The sequence below is a fragment of the Canis lupus genome, chromosome 25 (assembly GCF_011100685.1).
Source record: "Canis lupus familiaris isolate Mischka breed German Shepherd chromosome 25, alternate assembly UU_Cfam_GSD_1.0, whole genome shotgun sequence".
In the NCBI taxonomy this organism is placed as follows: domain Eukaryota; kingdom Metazoa; phylum Chordata; class Mammalia; order Carnivora; family Canidae; genus Canis; species Canis lupus.
In genome coordinates, this window is record NC_049246.1 from 34,273,828 (window position 1) to 34,292,782 (window position 18,955).

General features: G+C 49.6%; 1 protein-coding gene across 2 annotated transcripts in view; it reads left to right on the top strand.

Annotated features, from left to right (window-relative positions):
- LOXL2 (lysyl oxidase like 2) overlaps window positions 1-18,955 on the top strand; it is a 91,586-nt gene that overhangs the window by 14,147 nt on the left and 58,484 nt on the right. For both annotated transcript variants that reach the window (XM_038573799.1, XM_038573800.1), the window contains exon 2: window positions 16,539-16,953. In XM_038573799.1, the coding sequence (XP_038429727.1) occupies window positions 16,599-16,953 (355 nt within the window). In that variant the 5' untranslated portion in view covers window positions 16,539-16,598. The remainder of the gene's footprint in view (window positions 1-16,538; window positions 16,954-18,955) is intronic.

Here is an 18,955-nt window from a genome sequence, read left to right on the forward strand (position 1 = left end):
AAAGAACCTGGTTAAAATGAGATTCCACCCAGAGCCAGAAGTGGACTGTGGGGAACCCCAGTTGATCACAACAAATTACGCCTGACAAAGGCCTCTTTCTGGAGGATGAAAAAAATTCGGCTATAATTTATATGCTTACCTTCTCACCATTTCCCTATGCCCTGAACATTCCTGCTCCATGGCCAGAAATAGACAGGACTGAGGTGGAATCTTTGGCCAGGGGCCAAATGGACCAGCCCTGGCCAAGCCTGGTGTCAAAGTCTGCATTCTTGTCTGAGGTGGTTCAGAAAGGCCCCGTCGTCCCCCACCGCTTCCCTCATTCTCTGAGCACACCCCATTCACTAGAAGCAGCCTTCTTCCACAAAGGAATGTGTTCCATGTGAGGCCAGAGGCAGCACCAGGACCACAGCTGGGGTAGCCTCCCGCCGTGCACTCTGGGCTGTGAATGAGGACCATTCATCCCTCCTGCTGATCCAGCAGGAATCCCTAGCAGTGAGGGTCTGATGAAGGAGACAGCCCCCCACCCCACCCCTCGACCCCATATCTGAATGCTGACATCTGGCAGAGATGTTAAGCGGAGCATTCTGTCTCAGTGAAAGAATTCTGCTGAGTTCTGTGCCCCACTGTTTAGCGAACATTAAGCAAGTGGCCTTTGCATGGTGGGCCCCTGCGCCTGGCTGGGGTGGGGGTGGGGGTCCCTTGTTTATGTGACGCTTCCCATTTGGAGCAGGAGGGTCCATTCCTGGGAGCTGCACAGCACAAGATGTGGAGCAAGGGGCTGGGAGGAATGATTCATTGCCCTGCCTCCGAAGGGCCTAGAAGCGACAGGGCCAGTCACGCAAAACTGGAGCGAGGCCTGCTTTCAGTGGGCCCCAGCCCATCCTGTTGGTGGGCAGGCAGAGAGGGGTCACGGTGAAGAGGATCAGCTTGTGTGACAGCAGTGCTTTTTGCTAAATGCACTACATATAAATAGTGGATATAAATATATGCACTACATATATTGCATAGTGGATTTATATGCATTACATATAAATAGTGGATGATGCTTCCAGTACATTCCCCCCACCCCCACCCTCCACCCTTATCTGGGCATGCTTTCGTTACTGACTGGGAATCAGTTGATCACATGGGGCATTTTTTGACTGGGTGCCACAAAGCGAGGTGTCAGTGGTAAGAGGCCATGGTTTGTCATATTCTTTAAGGCTGCTCCCAGGAAGTCAACAGCCACTTGACTTTTAAGAAAATGTTTTGAAGCAAGCAAGTTCTATAGCACAGATTCCTCTTTTCAGGTAGATGATGGAGGGACTCAAACGGGTTGCTTCTGGGGGAAGAAAAACATTTGAATAGCTCCAAGGCTACTTGAGACTGGAGATTTCCTTGGAGTAGGCCTTTCATATTCTTTGCTAGGCAGAATGATTCAGATGTCAAAATAGTAGCCTAAGAAAAGGACCCTGGAAATTTCACTTTTACATTTTCTCCTTTGCCTTTTGGAGCCCTGTTGGGTTAAAATTAAGTAACTGATTTTCAAATATTTATCCTTTATGAGGGCAATGCCACTCTTGGAATCCTTGAAATCAGTGTTTCTAGAATGTACTAGAAAGCTCCTAAAGATGTCCTCAAAGACTGATGTTTATCAGACAATTGAAGATTTATCAGACAATTTCATGATGAGATGAAAAACTTGAATAAGATCCAGGCTTAGAAATTCTCTCCCTCTGACTGTGCCCTCAGCCCCAGCAAGACCAAGAAGCACTGGATGACTTAGACTCCACTTAAAAGTCTTATTTGCAGACACTGCAGACTCCCTGGAGCCCACCCTCCCCTTGGACCTGACACAGTGTAGCACCTACCTAGCTTATACAGCACGTATGAAGATGCCTGTTGATTTAGGTCATTAGGCTTTCTCCAATATTATATGTTCTTTGGAGCAAATGTATATTTCTGGTTTTCAATTGAGTTGTCCCAAGAGCTGGATCCAGGAGGACCTACCTAAGCTCATCCTTGGGGGTCACCAGTTCCCCAAAATCTGAAGATCAAAATTAAATACAACCCATTTCCCTCATGCAGCCTAGCAGCTTGTAGTTGGCACTTACATTGCCTGGCCCGAATCTAGCAGGCTGCACCTGTTTGAACCAAAATACTTTACCTGGTATTTTTGACCACATATCCATAGATCAGGAACTTAAGATACACGATCTCTGATTTTTATAACAATCCTGAAAAGTCAGTGTTTCTTGTTTCCCCTTTAAAAAGTTGCTTTTAGGTACACATCGCTTCCATTTTACAGATGAAATACAGAGGCTTGGAAAATCTAAGCGTCCCTGAGGTCACAGAGCTAGGAAGTGGAAATGACATTTGAACCCTGTTCTGCACACCTCTAAACTAGTACTCCATGCTGCTTACTGACAACAGAGAGGCAGCGGCGTGTCGTTCTGCATGGGGGAAGAACGTGCAGGCTGAGTAGGCACTGCATGCAGGGGGTGCTCAGGGCCCTTGGTAAGGGTGAGCTGATTCTAGCTGATGTGTTTCGGGAGTGCCTGGGACCTTCAATCCCAGTGATGTGAAGGAATGCTTTCCCTATCTCCCCGGATCCCCCCACCCAGGGGGCATAGAGCCTCTTGTTGGCCAAGCTGATACTAGTATCCATTGTGTGAAAATTGCATCCTCCAGTGGATTGAATTGGATGTAAGAATGTCCTCAACTGCCTAGCCAAGAGCCAAGTGAGAAAATATTAGGAGATATAATTTACCAACTTTCCGATAAGCCACGGCCACAGCCAACTTTTCTCTGGCACACACTGGCTCTCATTCATGTTAATCACATACTGCAGTCCATGGGCATCTTGCCTTGAACCCTCTGATGCTGGCCCACTCCCGAGCCAAACTGTGTGAATAATTAAGACCATCTGCTGCAGTAGTTCCTAGACTTGAGTCGGATGAGGTTTTAACAGAATACTCTCTAAGGTGAGCTTCCGCCTTGTGAACTCTGCTCAGCATGCCTGGAGAGGGTTCCTGAAACCATCTTGAGCTTGCTTTTTGGTATGTGTGAGCAAGCTACAGAAATGTTCCACTGACCCAGTTGGCTTGTGTTCAGGGTAGAAGATGCTCCTGGAATTTCCATGTTGGGTGGTGGTGGTGCGTCCGCCTGTCAATGAGCTGGGAAGTCTTCAAAGGTGAATGCTGCGGGTAGATCATTATGATAGCAGATACCATAATTGGTCAGATGTCTCCACCATTTTTTCTTTTATTGGATGTCTTTAGCAGAATAAAATTTCTGACCAGGACTGATAGAGTAGGTGTGAAGAAGGGGAACATGTCTTCCATCAATCCAAATGTCATCAAATGTCCAAAATGGTAAAGGGAGAATTTACCATATTTGTTTATGATTAGGCACCAGAAAAGGTGAGAAACCTATTGCTCTTCGGTGTGTTTTCTGCAAATTAAAATTGAAGTTTTCCTTTGCTTTTGTTTTTCATCATTTGGAGCCTAGCTCGTTTCTTAGTGAAGCTCCAGCCCTGTAACCCATAACAGTCTTAAGCAAATTGGTCCCTGGGCAAGGCTGTGTATACCAGAGTGTGCTTGTCTCAGCCACAGAGATAAGAATGTTTAACGAATAAACGAATCAGCTCTGGTATCTGGCTGCCTGAATGGAAATCCCAGCTTGAGCACCTTTTAGCTATGTGACCTTAAGAAAAATCACGTAGCCTCTCTGTCCCTTGGGTTTTCCTTGGGGAAGTAGGGATGCTACTAATACTCTCTGAGAGGGCTTCCTGGAGCTGTGCCATCCAATTTTTGGTGGCCACCGAGCATCTGAAATCTGCTCGATTGAACTGAGATGTGCTGTGAATCTAAAGTACCCACCAGCTTTCAAAGACTTAGTATAAGAAAAGAATGTGAAGTATCTCATTAACAATTTTATATTGATTACATACAGGAATCATACTATTTGGGATATATTAAATAAAATATACCATTAACATTAATTTCATCTATATGATTTTACTTTTTAATGTGCCTACCATAAAAATTTAAATCACATATGTGGCTCATATTATGTTTCTTTTGGGAAGCTCTGGTCTACAGAATTAAGTTGGTTCGTACCCATAAAGCACTTTCCACACCGTAATTGATACAGAATGAGTGATCAATAAATACAGGGTTTGCTTATTTTTTTTTTTAAATCCAGCTGTTTCTTTAACAGAATCCCACCTTCAACACCACTCACATAGTGTCCAGGTTTCTGTATAAAAGCAGAGCTCATACTTTTAGAAGAAGGTGGTGGGGAGGAGAGCAAATGAATACATAAAGCGGGCAGAGACTAATAAAATGTTATCTGGGGCAGCCTGGGTGGCTTAGCAGTTTAGCGCTGCCTTCAGCCCAGGTCCTGATCCTGGAGACCCAGGATCGAACCCACATCAGGCTCCCTGCATGGAGCCTGCTTTCTCTCTCTGCCTGTGTCTCTGTGCCTCTCTCTCTCTCTCCCTTTCTCTCTCTCTCTCTCTCTGTCTCATGAATCAATAAATGAAATCTTAAAAAAAAATAAATCCTTAAAAAAATAAATAAAAATAAAATAAAATGTTATCTGTCGCTGAGTAGTGGGGGCATTAGTGTGGAACTCTTCATCACAGTCTTTGCACAGCCAGAGGAGCAGAGCAGACCTCCTAACGGGAAGCCGACCTACCTCTCTGCACCTTCTAATATAATGTTATGCTGAAAGATGGAGGCCTGCTGGGCTGCCCTGGAAGCTTTCCTTCTGCCTTCCTTCCTGAGGCTGGCATCTATTTGGAAATGGCCTTCAGAGAGGGAAAGGAACATGCTTGGCCTACCTGGAACACTCAAAGCAAGAGATGATACCAGCCCCTTCTAGCTCCCTGAGCATAGCTAAAGGTGTTGTTGGAGGTGAGCCAGGAAGGCAGAAGTAGCTGGAGCAGGCATCTTAGAGCAGGTGTGTGTTGAGTCATGCTCCCTGTGGGTCTGCTCTGTTCTCCCCTCTGAGTGTCAGAGTGGCTCACTGCCTCAGGTCTTTTGCAGACCCTTAGGGTGTCAAGTCCAGCATGTGGTCAGGGGCTCATCCTTTGAGGCCTAACAGGTATGTACAGTGAGTTGGCACATTTCCCAGGAAATCAGCTGTGATGAGTTGGGATTTTACCTTACTCTGCCTCCCCTGATCCCACCTTTCAGCCCATCCAGCACGGATTATCTGGTGGGGTGAGATTTTATGATCCCAGGGGATCTTCATCTCCCATAAATCACCACAGCATCTGCCTACCATCTTCACTACACAGTGAATTTCAGCAGTAAGCAGGTACCTATGGTGGCTGATCTGAAGGGCATGGGGAAGGTCCACCGACTCATGAAAAACCTCGTTGGCTTGCTTCCAACATTGTACAAGATGTGAAATTCAACTATTGGAATTCATATCTAGGACTTCCTGTTACAATGTAAAAGTACCCTGTCCTCAGAAGAGTAATTATTCTTTAATGTATTAAATTCCTAAATACAATAATTTCTTATGGAATGAATTTATCTTCTTGCTTTCCAGTGCAATTAGATCAGAAGAAAAAGGAATGTTTTTTATTCCTAATTTTTAGGAATAAGAAAAATACATTTTTTTTAATTTAGTTCCTGAAAATAGGAATTTTATTTATTCACTCAATAAATATTTGCTGAGTTTCTACTGAGCACCCACAGTCAGGGGTTCTGTGTTGGCAGGACTGAAAGAAAACTAATGTGAATGAGTCTATGCTGTGTGCTAGGAATTTTTACATTATTTAATTTAATCTATACACACACACACACACACACACACACACACACACACACGGGAGGTTATTTCCATAATCCAAAGAGGAAATTCAGGCTCTGAAAGTAAATTGTCCCCAAATCAATAGAGCTTGGTGGTGGTGAAGGCAGATTTCAGACATTTGTGTTCTGATTCCAAGATGCCCAACAGACTTCTCCAGGGAACCAGTGGTGCCAACAGAAACCAGAGGAAGGGTTGCCGAGAGGCAAGAGGACCCTTTGAAAGTAAAGGGAGCCAAAGGTCCCTCCCATCCACTTTACTTGAATAGCGCTTTGACCTATGATCATAGAAGACAGCTTGATTTTAAAACAAGCCATGGAGAGGCACATCAAGTATCAGCCGGTCAGCTGATGAGATCAGCAGATGAGGATGGAGCCATGGAACAGGGTAGGTGTGCACACAGAGAGCTAGTGAAGCATGTGTTTGGGGTGGGCTCAGCACCAGAGCATCAGCAGGCAAGAGTGAGAGATCCATGGGGTCAGCAGAATCAGGACCAAGGTTCGGAGAAAGAGGGGATCAGCCCTTAGAAAGACTGACCAGAGCAAGGCAGGGGACACAATGGTTCGTCCAGTGCCTAGGATGGCAAATGCCCAGCAGGCATGCCTTTGTGGCAGTTATCACAAATCCCATGCCAGCCCTCTTGCCTCTAAGGTCTTGATACCACTCAGCACCCTAGATAGCCACCACTAGCTGGGTGAATGTGACATGCAGGTCACATGGATAGCTGCTTGCCTTCCCTGTGCTAGCACACCCTCTTCATGGCACAGATGAGGGACTGGAGGCTGGGGGTGGCAGGGACTCAGACTACAAGACACTGAGAGCCTGCGCTCTTGTCATGGTCCCTGGCTGCATTTTGGCATCCAGGAGGATGCTTCCAGGTCCTCTGCAAGCTGGCCTTAGCCCAAACTTAGAGCCTAGCTGAGAAACAAAATGGTGACAGACAGGGACAGACAAAGGCATCCTAGTATAGGAGATAGAACTGGAAGGCAAGATACCCAAGGTCAAGAAAAGGCTCTGCCAATTACTAACCATCGACCATGGGCCAATCCAGTAAACCGTTGGTCCTCATTTCTTTTATCTATAAAGTGAAATGAGATGACCTTGCTGACTTGATGGACTTGCTCTGAATTCCCATCCTTCTTTTCCAGCACCTTCTAAACTATGCTCTAAACACCACCTTGCTCTGTCCCTACACGGATTGCTGATTTTCACACCTGTTGCTTTAATCACCTAGTTTGCTCTAGTGCTGACTACTCCCCGTTTTCTTTTCCTAATCTTCCCATAGCCTCTCCTGACCTTTGTACTGAAGTAGGAGGAGTCCTGGATTTGGGAAGCAGGAGCTACAAATTGTTCCCTGCTCTTGCTCCCTTAGCCAAGTGATCCCAGACATGGCCTTACCCTTTCTCTCTCTCGCTCTCTTTTTTTTTTTTTAAGATTTTATTTATTCATTCATGAGAGACACAGAGAGAGAGAGGTAGAGACACAGGCAGAGGGAGAAGCAGGCTCCATGCAGGAGCCCGACGAGGGACTCGATCCCTGGTCTCCAGAATCATGCCCTGGGCTGAAGGCGGGGCTAGGCCTAAACCGCTGAGCCACTCAGGGATGCCCCCTGCCCCGCCTCTTTAAAAATAAATTCATTCATTCATTCATTCATTCATTCATTCATTCATTCTTTTGGGTCTTCCCCTTTCAAATGGCTCTGCATGTTCCTTTCTGGCAAAAACCTCTCATTTTCTTCTGACTCACCTCTTACACCCATTACTCTTAACGCCCCCATAGTCTGGGCCTACCTATTCAAAACTTGAATAAATTCTCTTCTTATAATTCCCCCATTCCAGAGAGATAGGACCAGCCCAAGAGACAATGGGAGAAAAATGAGGACAAAATTTATATTCTAGATGGGGAGGTAGAACCAGCCCCATGAGGATGTGAGCGCCTGGCATTTCTTATATCTCTCCCACAGCAACAGCTGGATCCATACTGGGCACATAATAGGTGCTCAGTTAAATACTCATTAAGTGTAAGCATATTACTTTTCATTTACATAGCACAATTTATAAAGATTCTCTGAACTGAAAGAAGCTGAATAAGGAGATGGAGCACAGAAGTTAGGAGGTCACACAGGCTGTCCCTCCATTCTTGCAGGAAAAGAAGGGAGGGCCTGTTTTTTTGCACCCTGACCCTTTTTTTTTTTTTTTTTTTGTCGCCTCTTCTGAGAGGAAAAGTCCACAGAGGGAGCTATACCCAGGCCCTAACAAAATTCAGTCCCAAGCCCTGCAGTTGTTCAATTAAAAAAAAAAGGCCTTTTTCACCTGCTCTAATGATCCTTTCTGGAAGAAGCATGTGTGCAATAGGAGACCTTATTTAAGGTAATAGCAGAAAGGGGCACCTGGTTGGCTCAGGGGCTGAGCATCTGCCTTTGGCTCAGGGTATGATCCCTGGGTCCCAGAATTGAGTCCCCCATCAGGCTCCCCACAGGGAGCCTGCTTCTCCCTCTGCCTATGTCTCTGCCTCTTTCTGTGTCTCTCATGAATGAATAAATAAAACCTTTATAAAAAAAAAGGTAATGGCAGAAAGCAGAGGAGGTCCTTCTTGTTTGAGGTTTGACTGCTATTCTCACCCCTCTCCTCTGAGTTCTCACAACTGGGAATTCCTAGGAGGCACCTAAAGCAGATGAAAGTAACCTCTTCGTGTGACAGAGCGGAGATTGGGGAAGGCTGCTTGGGCCACCATGGGGCTCCTACCTCCCCAGGGAAAGGGGAAGATAAAGGTAATGGAGTTTTTCCTCTGCTTTTGCCCCTGCTGTCATTGGCTGAATGCGTTTGATCACAGGTCAGAGCCATGTATGTATTTCACAGAGAGAAACACTGAAGAAGGGGAAATGGTTTTCTAGGGGTAACAGAGCTGTGCCAACCCAACTGTGCTCTCAGAACTTGCGCCTGCTGCTCTGCTCCAGGCCCTTGGTGAGGTCTGTCGTTTATAAGGAAAACTGTGACTGTCACCCCCCATCCGGGAGGCCTGCGGGGCCCTGGTCTCCTCCGCCCTCCCTCTCCCCTCTTCCAGGAATGGGGATGTCGCCCTCTGAGCCAGCTGCACCCTGTCATTATCCAGACCTTCTAAAATAAGGGCCTGACATGTGTCGGGCTCCGTGCTAAGCCTGGGGACCCGGCGCCCTGGGCTCCCCGGCTGGAGCCGCGCCCCCGGGCCTCTCGGGGAGCCAGGGCGGCCGAGGACGGGTCGGGTCGGCGGGGCCGCGCCAGGTGCCGCGGGGGAGTCCAGGGCGCAGGGTCAGGCCGCGGCCCCCCCCTTCCCCCCGCCCGGACCCCGCGCCCCCGCCTGCCCCGGAGGACCTGGGCGGCCCGGGCCCGGGGGCGGGTAGGAGGAGGAGGGCTGGGGGGGCTGGGGGGCGGCCCGCCCCCGGGGCACGATTGCGGGGCGCCGCAGGCCGGGGCGCCCTCCGGGGCTGGGCCCTGCACCCCCCGCCGCCGGCCCCTCTGCACCCCCCGCCGCCGGCCCCTCTGCCGCGCTCCAGCTCCGTCCCTCGCGGGCGTCGGGGTCGCGGGGCGCCGCAGGCTCCCGGGGGTGGCCAGAAGCAGGGGGACCACCTGGACGGGTTCCCCGCCGGCCGCCTTGCTCGGGCAGCGGGGGTCGCCGCAGGCCCACGAGGGACTGAGCCCAACTCCAGTGCAGGGCGCCCGGGAGGAGCAGGCGAGGCCTCGCCCTTGAAGGGGGGCAGCGTGGGGAGGGGACCACGGGGCTCTGCACCCGCCCAAGCTCGGCTTGGATGATGGTTTTCACCTGGCAGTTTATCCCTCCAGAGGGCTGATCGGATGCCAAAGAGAAAAATAAATTTTACAAAGCTATTAGGGAAAAGGCATGGAGAGAGAATTTCCCAAGAAGAAAGAACGAATAAGGGGAAGGGAAGGGAGAGGGAAGGCAAAGGAGAGGGAAGGGAGAGGGAGAGGAGAGGGAGAGAGAAAGGAGAGGGAAGGGAAGGAAGAGGGAAGGGAGAGGGAGAAGAGAGGGGGAAGGAAGGGAGAGGGAAAGGAGAGGGAGAGGGAAGGGAGAGGGAGGTGGAGAGGGAGAGGGAAGGGAGAGGGGGAGGGAAGGGAGAAGGAAGGGAGAGGGGGAGGGAAGGGAGAGGGAAGGGAGAGGGAGAGGGAAAGGAGAGGGAAGGGAGAGGGAAAGGAGAAGGAGAGGAAAGGGAGAGGGAAGGGAGAGGGAGAGGGAAGGGAGAGGGGGAGGGAAGGGAGAGGGGGGAGGGAAGGGAGAGGGAAGGGAGAGGGAGGAGGAGAGGGAAGGGAGAGGGAGGAGGAGAGGGAAGGGAGAGGGAGAGGGAAGAGAGAGGGACAGGGAAGGGAGAGGGAAGGAGAGGGAAGGGAGAGGGAGAGGGAAGGGAGAGGGGGAGGGAAGGGAGAGGGAAGGAGAGGGAAGGGAGAGGGGAGGGAAGGGAGAGGGGGAGGGAAGGGAGAGGGGGAGGGAAGGGAGAGGGGAGGGAAGGGAGAGGGAAAGGAGAGGGAAGGGAGAGGGAGGAGGAGAGGGAAGGGAGAGGGGGAGGGAAGGGAAAGGGAAGGGAAGAGAAAGAAAGAAAGAAATGCAGGTGGCTGATGAGAATGGGTGGGTGTGGAGGATGCTCAACTTCACCAGTAGCAGGAAAAATGCTAGTTAAGCTTTTCTGCTTATCAGATGGAGAAAGGATTGAAGACATGGTCCTAGCTAGAATTCGGAATTGGCGAGGGAACCAACCCGCTCCTGGCTGATGTGTAAGCTGACAGTCTTTCTGGAGGGCAGTTAATACAGTTTTGCAAAATGTTGACTTTTGGCCAGGCTCTTTGACCCAGCGATTTTTACTTTTTGGAATTTATCCCAAGACTGTGCAAAGTTTTAGCTACAAGATTATTCATTTCAACAATGTTTATAGCAGTAAAAAAAAAAAAAAAAGAAAGAAATCATGATAAGATCATCCAATTTTATGGTATATTGATAAATAACAATCTCATAAGAGAATAGTCAAGGTGGCATAATATTGGCAGTATACTGATGAAGGTGAAAAGCAGTTTACAAAGCAAATGTGTAGAAGATTATTCCAGCTTTTTAATGGATTTATGTATGTACCAAAAGAACAAAAGGCTGGAGGGGTGCATAGCATAGTGTTGGTAATGGTTTCCTCTGACAGTGATACTGTGAATTATTTTCTTCCTTTTACTTGTTTGCATTATCCAGATTTTTATTACTAGTTTGCAGAAGAAAGAAGATAAAAAGTTATTTTTGAAATAAGAGGGAAGCATCTGGGTCTAATGCTTTACAATCCCCCAGAGTAGAAAGCAGAAGGCCCCACAAAAGAAGCAAAAAATTCAGGAGCACTTTTCTAGGAAAGCTTTAGGAGTTGAACACTGGCCATTCCCACAGATTGGAGAATCCAAGAAGACGGGTGGAACAGTTTGTAGATATCCACATCCAGAGAGTCAGATTTCTTTTTAAAAATTCCAGTATTTGGGATCCCTGGGTGGCGCAGCGGTTTGGCGCCTGCCTTTGGCCCAGGGCGCGATCCTGGAGACCCGGGATCGAATCCCACGTCGGGCTCCCGGTGCATGGAGCCTGCTTCTCCCTCTACCTATGTCTCTGCCTCTCATTCTCTCTCTCTCTCTCTCTGTGACTATCATAAATAAATAAAAATTAAAAAAAATTCCAGGGCAGCCCTAGTGGCTCAGCGGTTTAGCGCCGCCTGCAGACCAGGGAGTGATCCTGGAGACCCTGGATCGAGTCCCACATCGGGCTCTCTGTATGATGCCTGCTTCTTCCTCTGCCTGTGTCTCTCCCTCTCTCTGTCTCTATGAATAAATAAATAAAATCTTAAAAAAAAAAATTCCAGTATTTTTTTTTCTTTCTGAGACGTGAAGAGATGATAGGAAGGCATCTGTAGCTCTTGTGTCAGGGGGAGCTTGGGGTGGGGGGGCTAGGGAGGACAGGCAAATCCTGGACTGGGGTGAGCTACTAGGGGCAGTAAAGCCTGCTGGCAGAGGACAAAGCCCGGGTCAGCCTGCCGCCCAGATGCAGGGCCTGGCTTGCATCTTTTGCATCTGTGCAACCTTGGGCAACTTTCCCAACTCTCTGTGCTTCCTTTTCCTCCTGTGGGTCATAGTGGTGTTTATCTCATCGAGTGAGTTAGCAGTAGAATGTTGAGAATAGTGTGTTTTAAAATGTACCCAGAAATGGGTACATTTTACATAAAATGTTTGTCTGAATGGGGTATGGTAAGACACACAGACATGAATGTTAACCAACTAGAATTTAAATAAAAATTGGAAGAAAAAAAATAAAGTCACTTAGTTTAAAAAGTTATATACTGGGATCCCTGGGTGGCTAACTTTAGTTAGTAAAAAGGGGGGGGGGGGAGATACGCAAACGTGGAAATGACCATTTTGAAGAAGTTTATACTCCCCAAATCCTAGAAACAGGAGGCAAGGCACATGATGGGGGGTCACATGGGGAAGCATCCAGGGCTGGTCACACCACTGGCAAGAGCCTTTATCGTGACAGTCCCCTGCGAATCCAGTTCTGGATTGGTTGGTCAAATCTTTTTGGCTCACTCTGGGCCGGAGGGGCTCTCTAGTTGTCTGGTACCTGGCCCTGGAGTGACGAGGGCAGAGGGATAGTGGCCCAGAGTATGAGATTTCCTAAGGAGGTAGTTGAGAGGTCGTGGCTCTGGACCGGTCGGTTTGGATATGAAGAGTACACTTGTAAGTGTGTTCTTTATCATCTTGAGGAATTAACTAGCCCTGGGAAGGTTAATTGTGTAAAGCACAAACAAAATGCTATTTTAAAGGAAATCAGAGAAGACATTCTGATTAGAGGAAGAATTTCCTCTGCCCTTCCAGGCCCTTTCGAGCTGGGCCAAAAGCCTTATTGACACAAGACGGATTAACAGAAGAAAAATGTCATTTCATATGTACAGGGAATCTACACAGACATGGAAATTCCAAAGATCGGCAGGCAGAATGAGGTACAAAGAAAGGGGGTAGAGGTCTGGGACTTCAAAGGAAGGAATACAATTCACAGGAAGATGATAAAGACCAAATGTTTGGTAAACAGGCGGGGGGGGGGGGGGGGGGGGGGGGCAGTGGGGGGGAGGGACGCAGAAACAATGGGACACACAGGACTTGGATCAGACGGGCCTGGCATGGTTCCTCCCTGTCTGCCACACCTAGTTCAGATCTTTTTTTTTTTTTTAATAATAAATTTATTTTTTATTGGTGTTCAATTTGCCAACATACAGAATAACACCCAGTGCTCAGATCCTAACGTAGTGATCTGTGGTGACAGCTCTTCCCAGAGCAGGTCCTCTATCTACAGTCTTTTTAGGCAGTTGAGGGGGAGGTGAAGAGCTTTTCCTGAATCTGCTGGGTTTTGATTGCTTTTAACTCAAACTAATCCTCATGCCAAAGCAGCGGGTCTTGGAGTGGCTGTCTCTGGCCCCTAGAGGAGCACATGTGGGGAGGTTTCCTTGAAGAATGGGAGGGCCTGGGACATGTGCCATTTGGAGGAGACGGGAGAGGAAAGGGATAGGGACACCCTGCCCCAGGTGTAGCTTCACCCAGGTAGAGGCTGATGTGATTGGACAGGTGACACATGAAGGTCCAGAGTAAGAGCAGAGAAGGGGGGAGCTGGGACTGGAGCCAAGAAGGTAGCTGCGTGCACAACTGTAGAGGTGTCTGTGCCCCAGAATTTGGGCATTTCTTCTACGTGCTGGTGGAATGCTGATGCCTTGGTACCTTGGGATTTCTAGTTCTGGCTGTGCCTGCACTAATGGGCAACTCCGGTGAAGTCCCTAATCCTCTCTGGTTCTCTGGGAGACCTGGGTGGCTCGGTGGTTAAGAGTCTGCCTTTGGCTCAAGGCATGATCCCAGGGTCCTGGGATCGAGTCCTGTATTGGGCTTCCCACAGGGAACTTGCTTCTCCCTCTGCCTATGTCTCTGCCTCTCTCTGTGTTTCTCACGAATCAATAAAATCTTAAAAAAAAAAAAAATCCTCTCTAGTTCTGGAGTTTCTCCCTTGTAGAAGAATCAGAACCCTTGCCTCCCTGACTACGCCTCTGGGAGCCTGCGGATGCAAAGGTGCTCTGATGGGGATGGAGCAGGGTCAAGGCAGGGCAGGTGAGGATGCTTCCCTTCAGAGCCACGCTGCTCATTGTGCAGGCTGTGGTCTGAAGGGGGCTATTGCAGGAGCCCCCATGACTTTCTGAGCTTGTTTGCGAGTCACAGGATGGCAATGGGGGGGCCTTCCACAGTCCTTGGTCCTGATCATCCTCCAAGCACTGGCATCTTTGCCCCCACACCTATTACAAGGGACTGGGCACTGCTGGACCATTGGGACAGACATGGGCCTGCCTCTCTCCATGGTAGATCATTCCTCCTGGACAGCTCTGGCCTATTATCTAGTCCTTCTTGATGGTGAAGTGCCATGAACTGATTAAGATTAGCCTGATCCTTTGTACCTGGCTAAAATAGAAAGTATTATAGTTTTAGCTTCCATCTACCAGTAGGTCCTAGGGCCCCACATCCCAAGCCTACTTCCTCTCCTGTGAAACAGCTGCAGTCCTTTTAAGCTAGTATTCCCCTCTCTGGATTATGGAACGACCAGGACACATGACCTAGGTATTTATCTCTTGCTATAATCCTCACTGTGGGATTATTAGAGGTAGTCTCCATCTGGGTATGGTGACCACAGTCTTGAGAATTTAAATTTTTTATTTAGCGAATGCTCTTGTAGTGCTTGCTATGTGCTGTTCATTCAATCTTCTGACACTTCTGTGAGCTAGATAGTATTATCCCCATTTTATAGGTAGGAGACACAGAGAAGCAAAGAGAAGTATTTGCCTGAGGTTGCACAGCTAGTAAGTATCAGAATGAGGATTCAGACCCAAACTGTCTGGCTCTGAAGTCTGTGCTCTGCTGTCCAGTCCTCCCTTGTCTGATGACTGGCCACTCAGCCCCTCTCCTGCTTGCCACAAAGAGCTTTATTTTTTTAAAGATTCTATTTATTTATTTTATTGATTGATTTGAGGGGGAGAGAGAGAGCTTGAGCAAGATAGACAGCACAAGGCGGGAGCACAGAGTGAGAGAGAAGCAGACTCCCCACTGAGCAGGGAACTCAATGGGGGTGTCAATCCCAGGGTCCTAGGATCATGACTTGAGCCAAAGGCAGATGCTTACCTGATGAGCCACCCAGGCGCCCTGCCACAGAGAGCTTTATGCTTTCCCTCTATGCTAAGAGTGGACTGGTACTTAGCCCCATGCACCCCTCAGGGACAGAAGCTATGAAAAGGGATGGAGCTGTCACCAGCACATCACTGGCATCAGGACCACTGTCTGAGGCTGCTGTTTGCAGAGACCGCAGCTCAGCTAAGGACAGACTCTGCATGAGGGCTTTTAAAGGAGACTTTGCTCCTGACCTCCTCATTCAGCAGCCTCGTCTGTGTTGTGGTCCAGAGTGTAAGGTGTAATGAGATTGGGGGTGTGGGTGGGCAGCATGCTGCTGTGTCTGAAGCCCTGGAGCCAGGAAGCAGAGCCATAGGAGGGTTCACAGGTGTGCGCAGAGAACAACAGCCCATGTTATTCTGGTGCTTCTCCCAGTGTTATTCTCTGCACCTGGAAGAGGCCCTTTCTGTCCACGTCAGCTAGCATCCCAAAAGAAAGAGGGTCCCTCACACAGGGACACCCAAAGAGGGCACACAGGACCCCTTCAGTGTGGTACCCTTAAGCTCCCCACTCCACCAGCAGCTCAGTCCCTGACACCAAATCACTTTCTCGTTCAATAAACATGTCCACAAACCTGTAATGTTTATTCTGGAGGAGCCAAAGAATGAGCTACAAGTCTCGCCCTTGAGAAGTTTTGTAACCTACCTGGGGATATGGAAGTGTCTGGAAAGGTTGAGGAGAATGTCTAGATAATGAGCCCACCTCGGAAGGAGAGGACCCTGGAGGCCACTTCAGTAGGGATATTGCATGAAGGAGGCAGGACCTGGTCTGGGCCCTGGGGAACCAGCTGTGCAGAGGTGGGGAGGAAGGGGAAGAATGTGCTGGATGCTTGCCCTTTCCACATCTGCCCTCTCTCCCCACCACCCCCTGGGCCCCAAGAGTCCCACCCATACAGACTGCACCAATGTGCTTGGCGTCAGGCTGTGGGGTGGGCTTGCCCAATAGGAGACACTGGAGAGAGCAGGAGACCAGAAGAGAGCGAGGTCGGGTATTCATTCCTGCTCCTGTTGCTGCGGTTTGGCTTTAAGAACCTACACTGAAGCCACAGCTCCAAATAGGAAACCCTCTCAGCTTGGCCATTGTCTCTGGTTCTGGCAACTACTCCCTCCCTGGACCCTCAGGCTGGAGTGGGAACAGCTTTCCTCTGCTGCCAGTTCCCCTGAACCCTGCTCACATCTCTGTAGATGGTCTTTTTAAGAACACAAGTGAAGTGTGGATGTGCTCTTGGCCCTGCTAGGAGCCCCATTGGGGGAAAAAAAAAAAAAACCTAGAAAACCATATCAGAGACCAGGGAAGGCCGGTGGGCAGAGGTAGGAATTCACAGACCCAACCCGTGGGCCTGGGGGTCAGGTGGGAGGAGAGGGGAGGAGGGAGGAGGAGGAGGTCCAGAAGGTGAAGAGCTTTAACCACTAAGCAAGAGTGTGAACTCCCCGGATGTTTTGTCGCCCCCTGTAACCTGCCTGCCTCCCTGACTTCCAGGACGGTCCGGCCTGTCGCTGGATCAGGCCCTCCGGCCCGAGGGTGAGGACGAAGACCGGGATGGCGAGGCGTGGAGGCCCGCGCCTGGGCGGCTGCCTGGCCTTGCTCTCGCTGCTCCCATCCCTGAGCCTGGCGCAGTACGAGGCCTGGCCCTACTACCCTGAATACTTCCAGCAGCCGGCCCCCGAGTACCACCGGCCTCAGGTGCCCTCGGATGTCGCCAAGATCCAGCTGCGCCTGGCGGGCCAGAAGAGGAAGCACAGCGAGGGGCGGGTGGAGGTGTACTACGACGGCCAGTGGGGCACCGTGTGCGACGATGACTTCTCCATCCACGCGGCCCACGTCGTCTGCCGGGAGCTGGGATACGTGGAGGCCAAGGCCTGGACCGCCAGCTCCTCCTACGGCAAAGGGGAAGGTAGGTGTTCTGTGCCTGGGAGCTGAGTGCTGGTGTCCCTGGAAACCCCAGGAACAGGCCCACGTGCAGTCAACCTGCCAAAGGAAGCTGTGGTTGCTGTTAAGTGTGAATTCCCCGTAATACTTCACCCGGACAGCCTCCTGCATCTGCAGGAAGGTGGGAACAGACAGGTGCCAGGAAGGGCTACGGTGACTGTCCTGCTCTGCCTGGGACTTTCCTAGTTTTAGCTCAGGAAGTGTGGCATCCTGGAAAATGCCTCCTCCCGGCCAAAGCAGAGCCGTTGGTGACCCTCACTAAGGGCAAGGGTCAGTCAGTGCCCTTGGCTTCATGTGCCCCGCCTGGGTGCCACGTGAGCCTGGGGACGTGGCTCTTCTTACAGTCCCCTCCTCGAAGGGGTGCCGGTTGCTCTTTCCCACAGAGACTCTCTCCACTGGGCTGCTCATGTAGCGTTCACAGTGTTGACACTAATATGCTGTTCTGGGCTCGTCTATGATAGGAACAGAGTTGCTTTGGGATTTTCACTCTGGTTGGCCTACTCTTTCTTCCCTTGTCAAGTTCAAATCCATATATTTTGGGGAAAAAATATTTTGGTAAAAGCTTTGAGGGAACGGCAGGTGTTGGAGCTGAGAACCCCGAGCTCAGTCCTTGTGGGGGATGGTGGGGCACAGTACTAACCTGTGATATTCTGGGCTAAGGGTCTTAGAGTCTGGGACACTAACGTTTGGGAGCCTCTCTAGTGATTGTATATGTAGCCAGGTTTAGGGGTCATTGAAATAGATCATTATTATGGTCCCTTCCAACCCTTGCTTTCTGTTATTCTAGAAATTATAGGAAAAAGGGTACCCACCTCATATGTATCTTACCTCTATGCAGTTGAATATGTTCTATTGGAATAACCAGACCAAGAGACCACACTGAGAGTAAAATGTCCTCTGAAGCTGACTTGAGATTCCCTAGCAGGGATGAGATGAAAGCAGTAAAGATGAGTTAGCAAATGGTGGGTTTTGGGGGATTTGTTTGTTTTAAGAGAGAGGAGGAGAAGAGGGAGAACCCCAAGCAGGTTCTAGCCCTGTGTGGCGCCCAACGTGGGTCTCTGTCCCACAACGCCGAGATCACAACCTGAGCTGAAATCAAGAGTCAGATGCTCAACCAACTGAGCCACCCAGGCGCCCTGCAAATGCTGGGCTTTTTAAGCCCACTTCCTGTCTTCTTTACAGAGCTTGGGCCATGTCAGAATGCCCAGGTGGCTTAATCAGTGAAGCATCTGACTCTTGATCTCAGCTCAGGTCTTGATCTCAGGTTGTGAGTTCAAACCCTGCATTGAGCTCCACGCCCAGCATGGAGCCGACTTAAAAATGAAAAACAGAAACCTCCAGACGTGTCTCCATACTTCTACGTCTCCATATATTCTGCTGGCTGAGTGACCCAGGGGTAACATCAGGTTTGTGTTTTTAATTCCAGGCTCTCAAAGCCTAGGTATTTTGTAACAAATACTTCCCAATGACTGTGGGGTTTTTCCAGGGACAACTTTATTTTATTTCTACTCAGACTTAAAGTTTACCTGTCATCAGGTTAGATGGGTGTGGTCTTTCCCCATCCAGGTTCACCTGGCCAAGTGTGGGCATGTGGTGGCTGGGGAGGTGGGTTAACCTGGCTCAGACTTTGCCACCCAAGGAAGATGAAGGGAGAAGGGTTCAAGGGAGCAGAGGGGGTGTGTGAGGGAGCAATTGAAGCCATGGTCCCTGGGGCGCCTGGGTGGCCCAGTTTGTTAAGCATCTGCCTTTGGCTCAGGTCATGATCCCAGGGTCCTGGGATGGAGCCCTGCATTGAGCTCCCTGCTCAGTGAGGAGTCTGCTTCTTCCTCTCCCTCTGCCCCTCCCCCCTTCTCCTGTTCTCTCTCTCTCTCTCTCTCTCTCTAAAATAAATAAATAACAATCTTTAAAAGAAACCATGGTCCCTAGAGTCCAGGCTGGGTAAGTAGGACTGTACTACATAGCAGACT